The following is a 17708-nucleotide window of genomic DNA, read 5'->3' as shown; positions in this document are numbered from 1 at the left end:
TCGCAGTTCATTGCCATTTTAACACCAACAGAAAGACGCTCACAACGCCACTGACTCGATGTCCGCCTCGCGAGCCTTTTGGGGCTGCTGGCAGGCAAGGCAGCGCGCTCAATGCGGGCGTTCGGCCCTGTACCCTAACAGCCACTGGCCATGGAACCAGCTCCCTTCCCACCCCTCCCAGATCTGCTGAAGATCCTTCTAGCACCAGGAGCAGGCTCGCAGGAGTACTGCACCACGGCGATGGTGCACCACCTCTGATAACACCTTCTCCTGGTTTCAGCTGGGATGTAGTTAACTGTCTTCCTAGTAGCTGGTACAGTGCTATGTTTTGAGTTCAGTATGTGAAGAATGTTGATAACACTGATGTTTTCAGTTGTTGCTCAGTAGTGTTTAGACTAAAATCAAGGATTTTTCAGCTTCTCATGCCCAGCCAGGGCACCTGACCCAAACTGGCTAACGGGGTATTCCATACCATGTGACGTCCCATCTAGTTTAGGAACTGGGAAGTGGGGGCAGGGATTCGCCGCTCGGGGACTGGCTGGGTGTCGGTCGGCAGGTGGTGAGCAATTGCCCTGCGCATCATTTGTACATTTCAATCCTTTTATTACTACTGTTGGCATTTTATTAGTGTTATCTTTATCATTATTAGTTTCTTCTTTTCTGTTCTATTAAACCGTTCTTATCTCAACCCACGAGTTTTACTTCTTTTCCTGATTTTCTCCCCCATCCCACTGGATGGGGGGGGAGTGAGTGAGCGGCTGCATGGTGCTTAGTTGCTGGCTGGGGTTAAACCACAACACACCTTCTGGTGCAGCACTCTCCGTAGATGGTACTTCACAACAACGGGAGGGAGGAGGGAAGAGATTTTACCAGTTAGCATTTCATCCTTCTGAAAATGAACATTAACACCTTAGTGCTCACCTTGAGCAAGAGAGCAATCCTCAGAGCATCCATACTCTCCAAATAAGGAAACAGTGTTCTTCTCATTAAGCCCCAATTTAAAACAAGACTCCCTTCCCCCAAAGAAGAGGAAAAAACAGTTCGACAATATATTAAGCAGAAATCTTCACATTGTTATCATAGAAGCAGCTTATCAATGTTCTAAACCCCACACAGATATTTGATTACTGCACATGTGGCAAGTTGGGTCAAAGGTGGAAGTAACCTGAATATGGCAAGACATCCCATGAGCTAACGTGCCCTCAAGTCATGTTAAAACATGCTCTTCCTAGTAAATAAACTGAAGGAGGTATGGATCCTTCTCTTTGCACTGATATGCCTGGACAAATCAGGCCTGAGCACAAAGTGGCTACACAAATATGAAACTAATGTAAAAGACCTAGGCCAAGCTCAGAAGACAGGCCCAGAATAACGTTCCACCTAGCTAGAAATGCATTGGCACCCACAGGACCCAGCCACATTTGGGGCCTGGGGAATTCCTGTGGCTGCCAATAACAGAACCGATACAGTGACAAGCAAAGACACAATTACAGAAAGGACACACAGAAATGAGTATCTGGGAATTTTTTAGCATGTTTCACAGAAGCCATTGCAGATTAAACATGCCATTTTCTGTTCATCATTTGACACATCCCGAGCTGAAAAGAGGCAGATCTGAATAATTTCAGAGAGAACATGCCCATGTTAGGAGTCAGAATACAAAGGGTAAGCAGTGAGGGTTGAACACCCAACATCTCCTGAGAAAAATCTAGCTCTGGACTTCCTGCTGCATAGCTTAACCTCCTAAATGGTGTGCATTTTGTTTCCACTTCTCTGGGCTTCAAGATTTCCTGCAGGAGATCTTAAAGATCACAGACATAGCCAACAGTTCAACTAATCACAACTCCACAGTACCTGACTTTTTCACACCACTTTGAGAATGAAGAGTGAGCCGTTATATAGGGAAAACACATACTTACAGCAGCCTGTGCAATGGGCGAAGCTGGTAGCAATCACAACACGGGCCGGCTCCTCATACGTACCACCAACCCATCCCAAGAGCAGCACGTTAACAAGTCACCCTAACATCATTAGAGTGGAGAGAATTACAAACTTCCCACAGAAGGTGGGCATAAACAGCTCTCTGGGAAACTGATGTTAAACTGAACGAATAGGTAGCAAGATGCAAATGACTGGGCAGGGATTCATGCCACTGAATAACATTACTTCCGCCTCTGCAGCTAACAGTTCTCCCTAACTCTTCTAAGCATGTCTCTTTTCAAACAGCATCACTCTGATCTTGCCTGCTTTCAGCTTAAGCCTGCGGGACTTCAAGTCACCAACTTCACTTTCCTACCAGCCTTCTGACTCCACTTTCTGGTGGTAGCACTTCTGCTGGCTGAAAACAAAACACAGAATTGAGTGCCAGGATAGTTTTGCTATAGCATTTAGCCCCCCAGCCAGTAGTTGAAGAAAAGGGAGGACAGGCAAAGTAACTATAGCTGAGGGCCTTCAGAGAGGAAAGGTGATTGCCCCTCACCATTCTCCAAGTGGTGCTACAGAGGAAAAACAGTCAGAAAATTGCAGATCTGACATCCTTCTTACGTCTCAGTTTTGGGGAGGGGGGGCTACTAATAAGTGCAAGAGCATATCAGCCACCCTGCCACAGGTGTGTGTGAGCATACTTTGCTCAGAAGCATAAAACTCAAAGTGCGTTTTCTCCTTCCTTGATCACTGCATGAGCCACACATAAATTCACAGTATGGCTACTTCCTGCAGTCCTTTAGAGGATTCTGATGGGCTTTTCTCTCCCTTCTAGTAGGTCTTCATCAGCAGGCAATAACGTTAGCTATGGAGGTGGCCTGATTTTAAGAGATAGAACAAAATACCATGCCAATTTAATGACAAGATGCGACTGACCAGCACACCCACTCCAGTGGAGGACACCTCAGAGGAGAAGGGCAAAAACCCAATGATCTCAGAGAAGAATATATTGTAAAGAAAGCTCATCAGGACACTGGAGGGTAACCTTAGTTTCAGAGAAGACAGCTGCACCTGTGAATCATCAGGTTCCCCAAGACAATTTACAAAGAATAAGGTCTTCCTGAGCTACCCAGACCAGCATGGGGGGGTGGTGGTGGTATGTGAATATGTGGCTCAGCCCCACAGAAAAGTATAAAAACTGCATAACTGATAAAATATTTAAACTTTGAAAAGAGCAATGGGCTTCAGCTGGCTTCAACCCACATGTTCCATTGTGACTGGGGATGCCCAGTGTTATGAGCAGAGACAGGTAATAAGACAAGCAGTAATGAGTATTATGAGTAATATTTGTATTGTGATTCAACTGTATATTGCAATTGCTAAATTATGCTTGTGTTGTGATTTCAGTATGTTGCTATATCACTCTCCTAAATCAAAATCCCATGTAGCACCAAATATACCAAATAAGTAAATTTGATATTCAATTTCTCCTCATAAAGAATATCTGAAAGAACTTGGTCTGAGAGTATTGAATTCCAACACAGAGAAATATGAAAAAATCCGAAATGCTGTGGACTCACAACTTAGCTACTGGAGCAGCTGCCACCTTCCAGCAAGTTTCTCCCAGAGGAAGCAGTTATTTCATTTAAGCTATAGCTGTCCTGGGTTCAGCTGGGCTAAGAGTTAATTTTTACAGGAACCTGGGAGGTGGGGGGCATAGCCGGGGCAGCTGACCTGAACTAGCCAAGGAGCTATTCCATGCCATGTGACATCATGCTCAGTATATAAATGGGGAGCGGGCTGGGGGGAGTTCTCTCGACTTTCGGTGGGGGAAGTGGCGGAGCATCGGGTCCCGGGTGGTGAGCAAGCATTGCACTGTGCATCACTCTTTTTGTATACTCGTTCATTAGTACCGTTGTTGTTGTTGTAACCTTTTTTTGTTTGTTGTCCCAGTAAACTGCCTTTATCTCAACCCTCGAGGTTCCAGGTTTTTTTTCTTTTCTCTCCTCCGTCTCCCCCCTATCCCACCGGAGGGGGGCGGGAGGAGTGAGCGAGCGGCCGCGTGGTCCTTTGTTACCGGCTGGGCTGAAACCACGACAATAGTTCCTTATCATAAAAAAACATTCACAAATCTAATTACTAACTTCATATTGGGGTCTCATTTATGAAAACATTATAAAAATGTAAATAAATTGTTGCCACATTTCCTAAATTGTTAACCAAATGTCAGCCACAGAACTGTATCATACCTGGCAAAACCTTCTGGTAACTTTTGCCACAGACAGCACTCGCATTTACATAGTGCTTGTAACGTCTGTTTATTATTTATGAAACCTGTGTGAACAGAGTTGTGATTCTAAGAATGGGCATTCTACCTTTTACTTGGAAGGTCAACAAGGGTAAGGGGAGCAAAATGCAACTGCCAACACATTGTGTGGAATTAGAATGAAGAAGTTTTGCTTCAAGAACACAAGCAGGATTAAATAAAGAACCCTTGCTTTTATGGCTAGACATGGCTTTCCAAAAAATACAAACTAAAAAAAGCAAAAGTTACGAAGTGTCTTAAATCCATCCTTTATCTTTTTATAAACTCAAAAGGAATGTAGCTATTAGAATCCCATACAGCTCCCACATACCACCTACACATTTCTGAGGATGCAAATTAAGAACAGCCTCACTGGCATCAGCCGCCATTATCATGAAAGTCCTGAACTTAAACTTATTCTTTCCTACCATCTCTTCAGCTGCTAATGAAGGGATATCAATATGCTACCCCCTGGGGTGGCTGCCATCCAATACTTCAACAAGAGCAAAATAACTTCTGCTGCTGAAGTAAAAGTGTTCATCATGGTGACTGTACCTCAGTCAGCTCATCCAAAAGAGAAACACACCACAAACAATGGTGATGTGAAAACGAAGAGTATTTATTACAACAGAAAGAAGAGTCCACAGGAGCTAGAGTCAGTTGCCAGGAGAAGGCATCTCAGAGCAGTGGATCTAACGGAGCAGCACCTTCCTTCCAGCGGCTGACAGCCATTCAAAACAGTCCCCTAAGAGCTCTGAGAAAAAACACAATTAGAACCCTTACTATTAAAAAACCTAAACAGCAGTGCTGTTTAGCCAAGTAAATTAGTAATATAAAGCAAACTAAATATTTGGAGGAAAAGAATAAAACTTGTATTATCATCACTTTTCAGTCCTTCTGGACAGGGATGTTATTTTCCATGAAAAATTATACAGCTTCCAGAGACAGCCAGTGATTCACCTCTGGGTAAATCAGTTAACAATCTTACACATGCTCCCTGGGAAGGGATCTAGCATTCTGAATCCATCTGTTCTTTTCTTCAGATTTCAGGGACTTACAACAACTCGGACAGAAATAAGACTTCCACTGCCATTTCCAATAACTCTTAAAAATCACACTATCTGGAAGTGCTTCCTCTCTTGAAACCCAGACTGAACAGACTCCACTGCTTCTGCAGGACAGAAAGCCAGATCTGTACTCCTCTACGGCCTTACCAGACTGCTACAGATCCTGGTGTCAGGAGACTGATTAACCACGGGATTGGAAAATTTAGGTCCCATGGCCCCTGGTAGGACTGGGACTAACTACATAGATCCAGACAATTTCTCTTGCAAATTCTCTTCCCTGTGGAAGCCCATTCCAGATGTGATTCCCAACTGAGTGTATTCCTATTTTTCTACTTTTCAGTTGACTAACATTGTGGAATTTGGAAGATCAATTGCTTCCGTAGGGTTGATGTTATCTTTGGCATCTGCTTCCATCCATTTAATACTCTTCTTCCCACTTCCTTGTTCACTTCTGTCAGGATGGTTATGAGATCCTTGCGGCTTTGAACAAAAATGAAGAAAAGTTACATTGAAATACATGGTACTTGCAGCTAGGCAAGAAGCTGATTATGTTTGCTCCACCAAAGTCATATCTCAGGGAGGGCTAGTATCCTCCCCTCACCCTGCCTGTCACTGAAATTGCTCACTCCATTGTGTAATCACAGAGTTTAGTGTGTTTGGGGGAATAAAAGCAACCTCCGTGTAGCATTGCTTTACCAGCAAACACAGTCCCCTGCTTTGCTTATAGTCAGAAGAGCACACTAAGTTGAAATAGAACCAAACCTATGCATTCTCCAAGCCCTCTTCTGGACACCATGAGAAAGTGATATCTGAAGAGAAATTCTATCTTCTAAAGCAAGTTTATGTTGGGGATGGGAGGGAGGCAATAATGAAAATTATGACTAAAGAACACTTGATTTTTTTGTCTGTGTAATCACTCAACAAATTCATCTCTCATCAGGTGTCACTGGAAGAAAAAATAAATTATCAGTCAAAAAACATTAAAAAACCTGCACACACATACACAGACTTGTTTATATGTAATGTTCCAGCATTACAACCCTGATTCTGTCATAGGCAAATTAGGGGAATTCATTTGTACTTTGGTTCATCTGTAGAAGAATAAGAATGCCCAGTTCCAGAATAATTACTGTTCTGCACTGTCCTGCACGTGAAAAGCATTATATAGCACAAATGCAAAACACCGATGTTTCAGCACAGCATGCTTAAGTATGTATGTCTGCAATACCTCAAATGTATATGGATTAAAAATAGTACTTACAGTGGGCAAAGCAACTCCATCTTGTCACAGAGGCACTGAACGTAAACACTGCCAGTCTTTGTACAGCGGTAGCACTCATAGTCTTCCACTGTAGCCATGCCAACCAGAATATCAGCCTGATCAGGAATGGAAGTCAGAGGGGTAGCATCTGTCTCAAGAAGGCTGGAAAAGTCTTCTTTCACTGTGACAGCTGGATGACCTACAGAGCCTTGGCAAGCCTGGATGAAAAACAGCTTGGGTTTGCCAGCAAGAGAAGGACAATTAGATCCACTGAAGCAGGAGAGTAAATCTTTAATATTTATAAGCTCATGATCAACGCCTTTTATTTTGTCTTTTTCACCATGGGAAAAAATGAAGCAAACAAAACAGTCCATGTTACTATGATCTTTTTTGCTGTATTCTTTAACTTTTGCATACATTTGCTTTGCTTCTAGATCCATGTGCTCAACTGTCTCAAACTGAAGCCACTTAAAGACCCTCTTCACAGCCTCTGGGAAAAGAAAGTCAGAAGGCACTTGTTAAGCATAAACAGTGACAAGGAAGATGCTGAAACATCAGTGTCTGTGTGGTAGAACAGATACTAGCAGAAAGGTTCAGATCCCACCAATAATCTCACCTGACTGACTCAGCCTGCCAAATCTAATTAGAAGAACCCAAATGCCTAATTTTATTTTTTTTAAACACAACTGGGCTAAGCATCATGCTATCTAAAAAAAACCCACCAGGTTTCAGATTATCTGATTAACTGGTATAAATTAGTGAAGCTTACTGTGTTAAAGCAATCTTTAACTGTGCATTGCATAGTAATCTCAGATGCTTAAGAACACCACTTAGCAAGTTAAAGAGGAGGTACCTCTTTAGAATGATAAATTCTGCCACTCTTAATGAATTAGGTCCCTCATTCTGTGAGAATGATCAACACAGCAAGAAGGAAGGCAAGGGTAACCTGCTAACAAATCCTATGCAGACGTCTCAGCAAATGCTGACTTAATTGTTGTGTGGGCAATGAGAAAGTAGCTGGGAAGCAAGCAGCCTGTAGACAGGCTGAATGGAGTTAAAATATCAGTGATGTGTGCTTTCATGAAACAGATTTTACTTTTTTAAGATAAACACTTGTTTATCTTGGAAGTGACTCTTACAGGAAGACAGGCTTTAAGGAAAATTATAAAGTAGTAGCATTTATTTGAGCATTAAAGAGAATTTAAAGACTTTAAAATATTACTCCATGATAGCCAAGAATTAAAAACAATCAAAAAGTGAAAAGGTGGAATAGTAATCCCTCCTTCAGTATTTGGTACATATGACCAATTAAGACGATGCTTTTTACCTAGAACAGAAAGCACTTCCTTCTTTAAGCCATCAAATAAACTGTTCAAAGTGGTGTATTTCCAATTTCTACAGTGACTGTCATTCCAGTTACTCTGGAGGCAAAGGACCTCAGTGGACATGATTCTTCTTCACAGGAAAGATTAGATAATTCTTTCAGAGAATTTTCAGAGAAGAAAACAAAACAGTAATGGTATTTAAAAAGTACTTACCTCCATCTTTCACTGTTCCTTCTCTGGCTTCATACGGATTTTTAAAAATGTAGTTATTAAGAATCACACAGTAACCATGGGGGTTATTTTTCATCTTATATGATTCCACAAGCTGTAGAAACAAAGCAGGTAAGAAAGCAGTGCCAAGCATCCAAAAAAGAAATATACTATACACAAGATTGTTGCTCCTTCATGTCCAAGTGCAAAAAAATCATGGGGGCCAAGATACAAGAAAGGAAAAGCCTAAGAATACAAGCTAGCTACTGGGGAGAGGAATCTGCTTTGTCTCCCTGAATCCCTCCTCCTCTCTCGCTGTGATTAGGATATGATTTTGGCATGGGAGAAAGTGAGTATCCAGAAACACAAATGTGCATGTGCAGACAAAAAGTTCCTGCACCCTACCATTCCTTCTGAGAGTCCTTGTGGGTTTCTAGTGAGGTAGCAGATTCTGTTGTTCCTTTCCCATCTGTTCAGGAGTATCTCTCTCCATTATCGTTAAGATTGGTTTTTCTTCACACAACAGCTACTCCTTCATTTCTTGCCTAAAAGGTTGCTGACAGCCAGGTCCTCACAAAGGAACAAGGCTTGGTGTTGTTTTGAAAACAGGAATTGTTCCAAGGCCTATATACAAAGCCAAAACCCCTCCCTTTCAGCTCTTCCACCTGCTTAGTCTTAAGAATTTATGCTCCCCGCTCCCAGGAGCTGGATAAATACTTTAAAGGTAATCTTGACGTATTTCTCACCAGGTGTGGTGTCTCCCCCTCTGCTCCTTGTTCTGCTGTATGCACAGATGCAGACACTGGATAGTGGAGTTTTTCCTTAGAATAATTTTCTAAGACGGAGAAGATAAACAGCACATTTTAGGACTAAAAAGATAAATCTTCCACTGTGCATAGTTCAACACTCAAAAAAACAGTATAAGGAGTGAGGTGGAGGGTGGTTTCCACATCACTGAGACACCATCATTTTGTAGAGCTGGGCCAAGCAGGGTTCCAGTTTCACAAACTGTTGGTTATTGAAGCTGTGCAGAGCTGTGCTCTGTTTCTTCTCTGCTCTTTTATTGGTAGCAAGATCCAGATAATAAAAGGCTGAATGTCAGTAGTCATGCCAGGCAAGCCATTCACTAACATCTCCACTATGGGATACATAAGTGAAGGAGGAGACCCATTTTTGTACAGTGGTACACTACAGCTAGTTCCTTTACTTCTGAGGCCACTGTCTCTTCTCCAGAGAACTTTACTGTTTGGGTGGACACACCAAGCATGCAGAATACCAGCACAATGGAATATCTCCTCAAAGCAACAAAATGGTTCTTTGAATACAACTGCCTGAAATAAGTGAAGAAATCATCAAACCCATGACTCTACCCAAGGAAATAAATCACAGTACCCCTTTTACAAGTTACACAGATGTGTTTAAATGGAATTTAATTGTCAGGGCAACAAGATCTGTAAGACATGCTCTTTTTCTACTTATCAAGGGGGACAAAATCATAAGAATACCACTAAAAAACCATTCCCCTGATACAGGGCTTGCTTCTTTAGAGACAGATCAGCAGCACAAAGATGCTGGGGAAACTAGTTGGTATCTCTGCAAGGAACTGCATGGGCTGTATAGACGTATCTAAGGAAACACATGTCCTGAGTCATCCAGAAGGAGGTTCTGGGGAAAAATTTAATAGGTCTCAGTTGTTGTTGGTTGACACATCCTATCTCCCAAACAGTAAGGCCCAACTGTTGTGTCAGAAGTCACCACTCAGCTGCAACAGCCCAGATATACTGAAGTCCTTGAAATATCAGATCTGGTACAGAAAGCTAATGGTTACGCTTTAGTCAAGTACCTGGTCTCCAGGGACTTTTTCTTTGACTAAGAGCAAACAGCCTGGCTAACAGAAAATAATGCTGACAATCTCCCAATACTAGTTTCCCCAAGGCAACTGTCACTTCCAGTCTCTTTCAGTGCACTGCACTGTTTCCCAAAGAGAAAAATAGCATTTAAGGCAAAGAGGAGGGAGAAGCAGACCATTTACAAGGCACAGAATGTATTCCAAGGAGAGATACAAGAAGGTACGATGGGATAATGAAGTAGCAGAAAACTTCAGAAGCCACATGTACCAAGAGCTGCTCTGCCTATCCTAGGATACTGTAAGGTCTCCCTCTTATCTCTGGACTCCTAAGCTGCCAAGGATGGAGCCACAAAATTCACAAAAACCCCAGCTCTACTCTTAAACAGCAGATTAAATAATTTACCTTTTTTTTTTTCTTCATAGGTATCGATTTTTTTCTTTATGTCAGCTCTAACTCCCTTTAATATATCTTTCAGCATTGCGAGGTCATCTTCTTTAATTATCCCGTTTCTTTCCATTTCCACTAAGACCTTCAACATTGACTGGTAAAACAAAAACACATAACCCAAACTCATACAATGACCTTCAATAACTGCAGCATCAGACACTTCTGGACAAAGCAGAAGACAACATCCTCATTCCCAGAGACTGACCAGCTAAAGACCAGTTTCTTTTTCTTCCAAACCTCATTAAAACAAGGGTCAGGATGCAATGCAACTGAAGAAACACCACTAAGTTTAAGACAGGATCATTAGAAATTGCCTACGGCTAGGTTATCCTGCTTTGTTTCAGCAGTGCAAAGCACTGACGTGGAAAACAACATGGAATCCTCTTGTGCCTCTGTGTTCAGATGAAGTGCTGTTAAGTCATTTAGCTGTGCCATTTTACATTTTCTATTACAGAAAAGGTGTTCAGGGCTACTTTTTTTTTTTAAAGCTCAATAGTCCACCAAGTTGGAGGCAAATCTGCTAATTTCCTATAGGTGCCACAATACAAATAGGACTTTTAAGGAAGCTTCTTAATACCACAAAGAATTTTTATAACACTGTTCATTATTTACAATACAAGTATTAAACTAGCTCATCAAACCTCTTAATATTTGTGGGGGAGTTAACAAAATTTGTGGGGGAGTTACCCCAAATTACAATAAAGAAGAAAACGTACCCAATGACAGACAAAAATTTGTGGTTGAACTTGCATTAGAACTTGATTTTCTGTCTCCGAAACATTGTTTTTCCTCCAGTAAACATCACTCTTCCTAGATACAGCATATGTACAAATGCCTTATAAATGCCAAGCAAAGATGAAAAGAAGAGCATGATGGATATTGCAAAAAGAAAAGATTACGGAGACAGGTGGTGGAGGGAAAATAGGTACAGGAGAGCAAAAAAGAGCAGAGAAAAGACACAGTGAGAAAAAAAAGGGTCCATTCTTTCACACAGCAGCTATCAGCTAACATCACAATCCTTCAACGACAGATTTTAGTGAGAGCAGACTGCTTCCTCTTTCCTCCCTTCTTACAAGAACTAGCAGACTGTGAACTAGCCTTGCAAGAAACTTATCGAGATCACTTTGCATACAGCATTATCCTGGAGTTTGTTCTTTGGTATTTGTTTTTGGAGCAGGAACTTTATGCTCTTGACATCTTCTGGAGTCAAGTCCTCTGCAATTCCATATAGCAGTTGCCTGGCAATAAAGAATAAAGAAATACTGATTAAGAAAGTTATGAGAAGTAACCACCACAATTACACATTTGAACTGCAAAATGTAAAACTCACAATGGCAGGTAATCATGCTGTAATAAATACAAACATCCCAGCATAATTGTAAGACAACAGTGCAGACAGAAAACAAGACGGTACACAACAGAACTGTTGTACATTTTGCATGCAAAGGTTTTACTACTTCTGTGCTTACCTGTAGGCTGACACCTTTGCCCTGCCTGGGATCTGAAGCTCTCTCTCCATCTCCTCTCGGCTGCAGCCCAGCTGTGCAGCCAGGAGGTCCATCCGATTGATCCGGTAGAGCAGCTCCTTCAGGAAAGAGAGGCTCCCCACCTCAATCATGTCCTTCTCCTGCAGCACTTCGAAGAAGGCCTTGGGCTCCTGGATGGCTTCCAGCTTCCTCATGGGGATGTGCTCCAGGCTGAGGAACTTCAGAGCAGCGAGTTCATCTGTGGCCAAAGCCTCAGAAATGTCAAAAAGGAGCTTGTGGAAGTCTGTACTCATTTCACATCAGGATTTGGATCTAAACACAAACAGAAGTTGATTTCATCTGTCAGTAACAGCCGTGCAACAACATGAGTATAAAAGGTATCGCATCATGCAGAATAGTCCAAAATAAATACATGCAATCAAAAGTACTTCAGTAGAGAGAGGCTGTCTTGCTATCATAGCTTTGATGCTTAGCTCTTACAGTTCTCTTAACAAGGAATATAAAAAAACCTCTGTACTAAGTGAAATTGACAGAGAAAGTCACCAATTGTTCTTGCTTCCTATGGTGTGTCTAGACAGCGGGAAGTACTGATCAACTTACAGGATGTACAATCCCAGCAGGCTGCTGCTGTTTTCATTTTGTTTTGGTTTTGCTTTTTTTGAGATTGGATCCCATTTGGGAGCAGGAGCCACTTGCCAGTCTGAAATACAGACTATGTAGTTGTGGTTTAAGCCCAGCCAGTAACAAAGCACCACAAAGCCGCTCGCTCACTCCTCCCCAGCCCCAGTGGGATGAGGAGAAAATAGAAAGAAAAACTTGTGGGCCGAGACAAGGACAGGGAGGCATCACCCACCACTTATGGTCACGGGCAAAAGACAGGCTCAACTTGGGGAAGAAACAAAATCAATTTAATCTACTACAAATCAAATCAAAACAAGGATACTGAGAAGTAAAACCAAACCCTAGAACACCTTCCCCCCATCCCTCCCTCCTTCCTGCCTCAACTCTGCTCCTGATTTCTCTACCTCCTCCCCCTAAGCAGTGCAGGGGGACGGGGAACGGAGGTTGTGGTCAGTTCTCCACACATTGTCTCTGCTGCTCCTTCCTCCTCAGGAGAAGGACTCCTCACTCTTCCCCTCCAGCGTGGGGTCCCTCCCAGGGGCTGCAGTCCTTTGCAAACTTCCCTGGCATGGGTCCTTTCTGCAGGCCGATCTTCAGTCACAGGCTGCTCCAGCACGGGCTTTCCCATGGAGTCACGGCTGTCTTCAGGGGCATCCACCTGCTCCGGCATGGGCTTCTCCACAGCCTGCAAGTGGGCATCTGCTCCCCCACTCACCTCCACGGGCTGCAGGGGCATCCCCTCCTCTGGCGCACCTCCTCCCCCTCCTTCTGCACTGACCTTGGTGTCTGCAGAGGTGTTTCTCTCACATTCCAATCCCCTCACTCGCTGGGGGTTCCCCTTCTTAAATCTGTTCTCCCAGAGGCACTACCACTGTCACTGATGGGCTCGGCCTGGCCAGAGGCGGGTCCGACTTGGAGCTGGGGAAGCTTCCAGCAGCTTCTCACAGGAGCCACCCCTGCAGCCCCTTCCCTGCTACCAAAACCCCACCACACAAACCCAAAACAGTAGTAAATGAGACTGCCAGGTTTTACACCGTGACAAAGATAAAGGTTTTACATCACAACAAAGATAAGAATCCACACGAGTATAACTCTTCTGTCTGGCTTCTTTCTTTATACATTGCTTCTGACCCTGGTCAGCGTAGCCAAAACGCCTCTTCCTGTTTTGGATTGTCTGCATCAAATAAAATTCAGTTCCCAGTTCTCAATCAATTTGTAATATTCAAATCAAATACAGATCATGTCAACCATTTTAAAAAGGCCAGGAGAATTCTTCTCAAACTAGTTCTGTTTCACTGAACATCAGATACCACCTCCCTTCTCCACCACTTCCTCCATTAGCTTCAGAAATATTAAACTTGGCTTATGGATCCAACTTTTGAGCACAAGATAAAGTTAGAAAATACCAAGTGCAAGCCTTCCAACTATCTCACCCTGACACTTAAAAGACCTGCCACCACTGCCTCTCTGGTAAGAGAACCATTTGCCACTTTATTCTCTCTGCCTTAGATCTAAAGACACCTAGGAATCTCTGAAGAGAAACTCTACAGAAATGCATTCAACAGAGGTCTCTTGTCCCATTGAACTCACTGGGAGACAGAAAAGTTGACAACAGCAAATCAGAACTTCCTACTCCTACACTACTGGAATATGAGGCAATCCATTTTAATGTTACTGCTACTGCAAATGTTTCAATACCAGGACTAATAACTCCAAGGTAGCCCAGCCGATTAACTGAATCAGTACTACTGTAAATATTTAAAAAAAAAAATAAAAATTAGCAGACAATTGTACTCCCCTCTCCTCCAAGGACCACTCTACAGCAAAGCAGCTTTTTGTGGCACCCCCTTGGTCAGCACTCTTTAGTTAGCAAGAGTGAACATACAACTGAATCTCTGTCTATCAAAAAAACAGATAAAACACCAAAACATGCATTGTGATGCAGCATATACAATTCATGCTCTGCCCCCAAGTACTGTTTTCTTTAAATCCATTCAAACCAAACTTTGTTTTAAACAGACTAGAATCCATATTGTTCAGCCCATATAACCACAAAACCACTAGTATCTGAATGAATCGTATGTGTTTAACGATTCAGTGATCTCAGATGTGACTGTGTATTTTTATATCCACCAGGAAAGAGGAGTACATTTCCTTGGTAGCTAGTTATGAGTTACCTTCTTTCTCACATAAATCGTGCCTTTTGTTTAAGATACAAGGCATGTGCTTATAAAAGTAAATCTTTCTGGTAAAGGGATTTTCATTTTTATTTCTCAAAGGCTGCAAGTTTCAAACCGCAAAATTACTGCAATTATAACAGATGTGCCACCTACACACTATATTTAATCCTGTCTGTAAATACAGGGAGCACACTAAAACAATGCTTAACTGCTTTGGTCTTTTTCTCCCATTTTACTAAATTAAAGACACAAGTGATACAAAAAGCAAACTGTTTAATAATAATAACAACAACAACTACTTTACATCACCTACACGGCAAGACAAGCTGGAGGACTGCTGGAACAGCTCTGAAAAAAGTGAGACAGCCATAGTCTCTGAAGTTCCAGGAAAAGTACTGCCTTTTGTACTATGGTCTATACTGTCACGTGACTTACAAAAAGTATAACAAAGTAATAAGCTGTGGTCATAATGCAGCAATTCCCTACTCCACCTATCACCGTTCCAGTTTCAGGAAATTATTACAGTGCTTGTGAGAAAATTGGAAAACAAGCCACAAAAGTAACCAGCTTTTGCGTTTGGTTTAAGGGGATACACTAAGCAGCATAGCCAGGACTTTCTAGCATACAGCACAGCTCAATACATTTGCTCCCATTCAGACAAAGACAGTGAGGCAAAGGTGAATCAATTATATCTTCCCATTTAAAAATATCTCAGTCCCACTGTCCTGCTGTGGCACAGGATCCCATGACTTACCTCCTTTCTCTGAAGTCCCTCTCCAACTCACCCTAGCCTATTTTTAACATGCACTTTCATGGAAGATTATTTCCTAAATTAAAAAAAAGTCAACTATCAGCACTGAATTCAGTAGCAGTACTCAGTGAATACTGGGAACTGAAAGGCTACACATTAATTTGAAATTATTTATGTAATATACTTCCCCATTTACAAAACAATTTAAGCAATAATTAACTTTTGGCGTTTTCACCCTCTTTGAAGTATGGAACTCTGCCTTCAATGGTAAAGTTCCCAGTATGATCTGCTGGTTACCAGTATCTTCCTTGCAGCAGGAAACATACAATCAGCAATCAGTACAGCTACCAGACTCTCTGAAGCTTGTGAAGTCAGCATTATGAAGAGAGAAAGGAGAGCTCAAATTTATCAATATTTTGCAATGAAAGCAATCATTCATTGATTCCAACCCACCTACCTTTATAAACTCAAAATTATAACATAACCTTTGATAGAATGAGGCATACAAATTCATTCCAAAAGGCACACGCTAGCAACAGTTCAGAAAATGTGTCTGACTTACTTTACTGGCAAGAGTTGTCCTTTTATCCAAAGGCTGGGGGCAGAACAGAGACACACCACAAGCACTATCTGATCTTCAGGTCCAAAATGGTTCTGTCTCCATGTCATCCCATGCCTGAGTGTCTCTCTCCCTGCATCAGTTCCTCTGCGTCTGAACTGAATCGAGACTTCAGTTGCAGTTTGAAAGAGGAAGCATGCTGTGTTCAGCACTGTGTGAAAAATATTTGCGGACAAGACCAAGCCCAGGTTGGCACTTTCCAGATAGAGGCTTCTCCCATCATGCAGCAGTTTCAAGGACCAGCCCTCCTCCTACTGTTCTTCCTCTTTGTCTTTACTGTTTCACTTCTTACTTCTCCTTCTCTTGCCCTTCCCCAAAACGTTCCTGTCCTTTTGTTATCTTACAGTGTCTCCAATTTCCCTCAGTTCCCCTGCACCCTGGTTTTGTCCCTCTGACTTCCTCTAGAACTGTCCCAGTGACCCAACCTATTCCTTGTGCAGTAGCCTGCCAAAAATTCATCTCTCCCAGAAAGGCTGGTCTTGAGGAAGCAAAAACGCTGAGGCTACTGACTACTCAGAAACTGTAGTGACTGTGGCCTCTACTGGCATAAGGCAGGATACACAGCTCCTGCACAAAAACTGACAGTCAGGAGGTACGGGATACCAGAGACTTGTGGATGTTACAAATCCCACTTTAAGATCATGATCTTCCCAAGCTACCAACTTCCCCAACAGACAGACTCTTTTTACACTAGTTCCACTTAAATCTGTCCAAACAAGGGTTGCACAACTCACAACCCTTCTTTAATTCTGTAGGTGGAGAGCATGCACATGTGCGTTATGCTTCTGTATGCCATCAGTAAGGCTCAACAGAAACCAACCACATTTTTTTGTTTTCTTGTTTTAGGCCGATTTCTTTCTGGCACAGCTCTGTACTACTAGAGTTACACTGAAGGTGTACAGTGTGGACAGCAAGGAGCGATGAATATATATCATCATAAAAACCACCCACTCTTCCCCAAGACTTTCAAACTGCTATCTTACACTGCAGGAGATCACTCGGAAACGTCCAATGACCGTGCTGAATGGCAGCTGCAGTTATAGTGCTAAGCCTACCCTGCCTTTGGGCTTGTGCTGATGGAGTACCACTGCATGCACCCAAGTATTAGAATGTGCAGCCATATAAACACAACCCTCCACATACACAAGCAAAATATTCACACTGAGTAGTATAAATCATGGTAGTGTAAACTGTGTTTGAACAAACCTTCTTATGAGTGAGAGAGACTTTACCAGTCTTTTATACTTCACAAGTGTGGATCCCTCTCCCTAGGGAACTCAAGGCAGAAGTCAGTTTAGACTCTTCTGACTGTGATACCCTCCTGTGATTTAACTGGAGATTACCCAGGCAGAAGTCTCTACAGACAACGCAACATAACATGATTATGTTCTCTGTCTACCAAACTCAAACATGAAAACAAGATCCCACAAAACAAGGTCAAAATTGTTGTGTTTGCTCCGTACTGATAAAAATTCAATTGTTACCTAAACATACAAAACAAGAGTGCGCCAAGTCTGAACAGTAATTGCGAGCCAGAAACTTCATGATTCCATTACAACACGTTATATATTCTACTAACAGACAAAACATTTTCTATCTGTGGCACAAAAGTGATTTCAAGTGTGGCAGCCATACTAACTCAGAACACTCAAAATGCAATGG

At 42.3% G+C, this 17708-nt stretch overlaps 1 protein-coding gene across 1 annotated transcript; it reads right to left on the bottom strand.

Moving 5' to 3' along the window:
• Positions 1-4328: 4328 nt before the first annotated feature.
• Positions 4329-16070, bottom strand: CASP8 (caspase 8, apoptosis-related cysteine peptidase). Its single transcript, XM_010564724.1, has 8 exons — positions 15990-16070; positions 11858-12187; positions 11521-11626; positions 10344-10482; positions 8838-8926; positions 8095-8206; positions 6557-7046; positions 4329-5775 (listed from the first exon to the last, which is right to left on the bottom strand). Exons 2-8 carry the CDS (start codon positions 12166-12168, stop codon positions 5640-5642), a joined length of 1383 nt encoding a protein of 460 aa, XP_010563026.1. The 5' UTR covers positions 12169-12187; positions 15990-16070; the 3' UTR covers positions 4329-5639.
• Between the last annotated feature and the right edge of the window lie 1638 nt (positions 16071-17708).

Source organism: Haliaeetus leucocephalus, unplaced genomic scaffold (assembly GCF_000737465.1).
Source record: "Haliaeetus leucocephalus isolate CR32 unplaced genomic scaffold, Haliaeetus_leucocephalus-4.0 Scaffold1, whole genome shotgun sequence".
NCBI lineage: Eukaryota > Metazoa > Chordata > Aves > Accipitriformes > Accipitridae > Haliaeetus > Haliaeetus leucocephalus.
This window is presented reverse-complemented; position numbering and strand designations above follow the sequence as displayed.

Coding starts and splice junctions, on each gene's coding strand:
- CASP8 (XM_010564724.1), bottom strand. CDS start 12,168: ATGAGTACAGACTTCCACAAGCTCCTTTTTGACATTTCTGAGGCTTTG. Junction 10,483..11,520: donor ACAAACTCCAGGATAATGCT/GTATGCAAAGTG, acceptor TTGTTTTACCAG/TCAATGTTGAAGGTCTTAGT. Junction 5,776..6,556: donor ATGGAGTTGCTTTGCCCACT/GTAAGTACTATT, acceptor TTTTGTTCAAAG/CCGCAAGGATCTCATAACCA.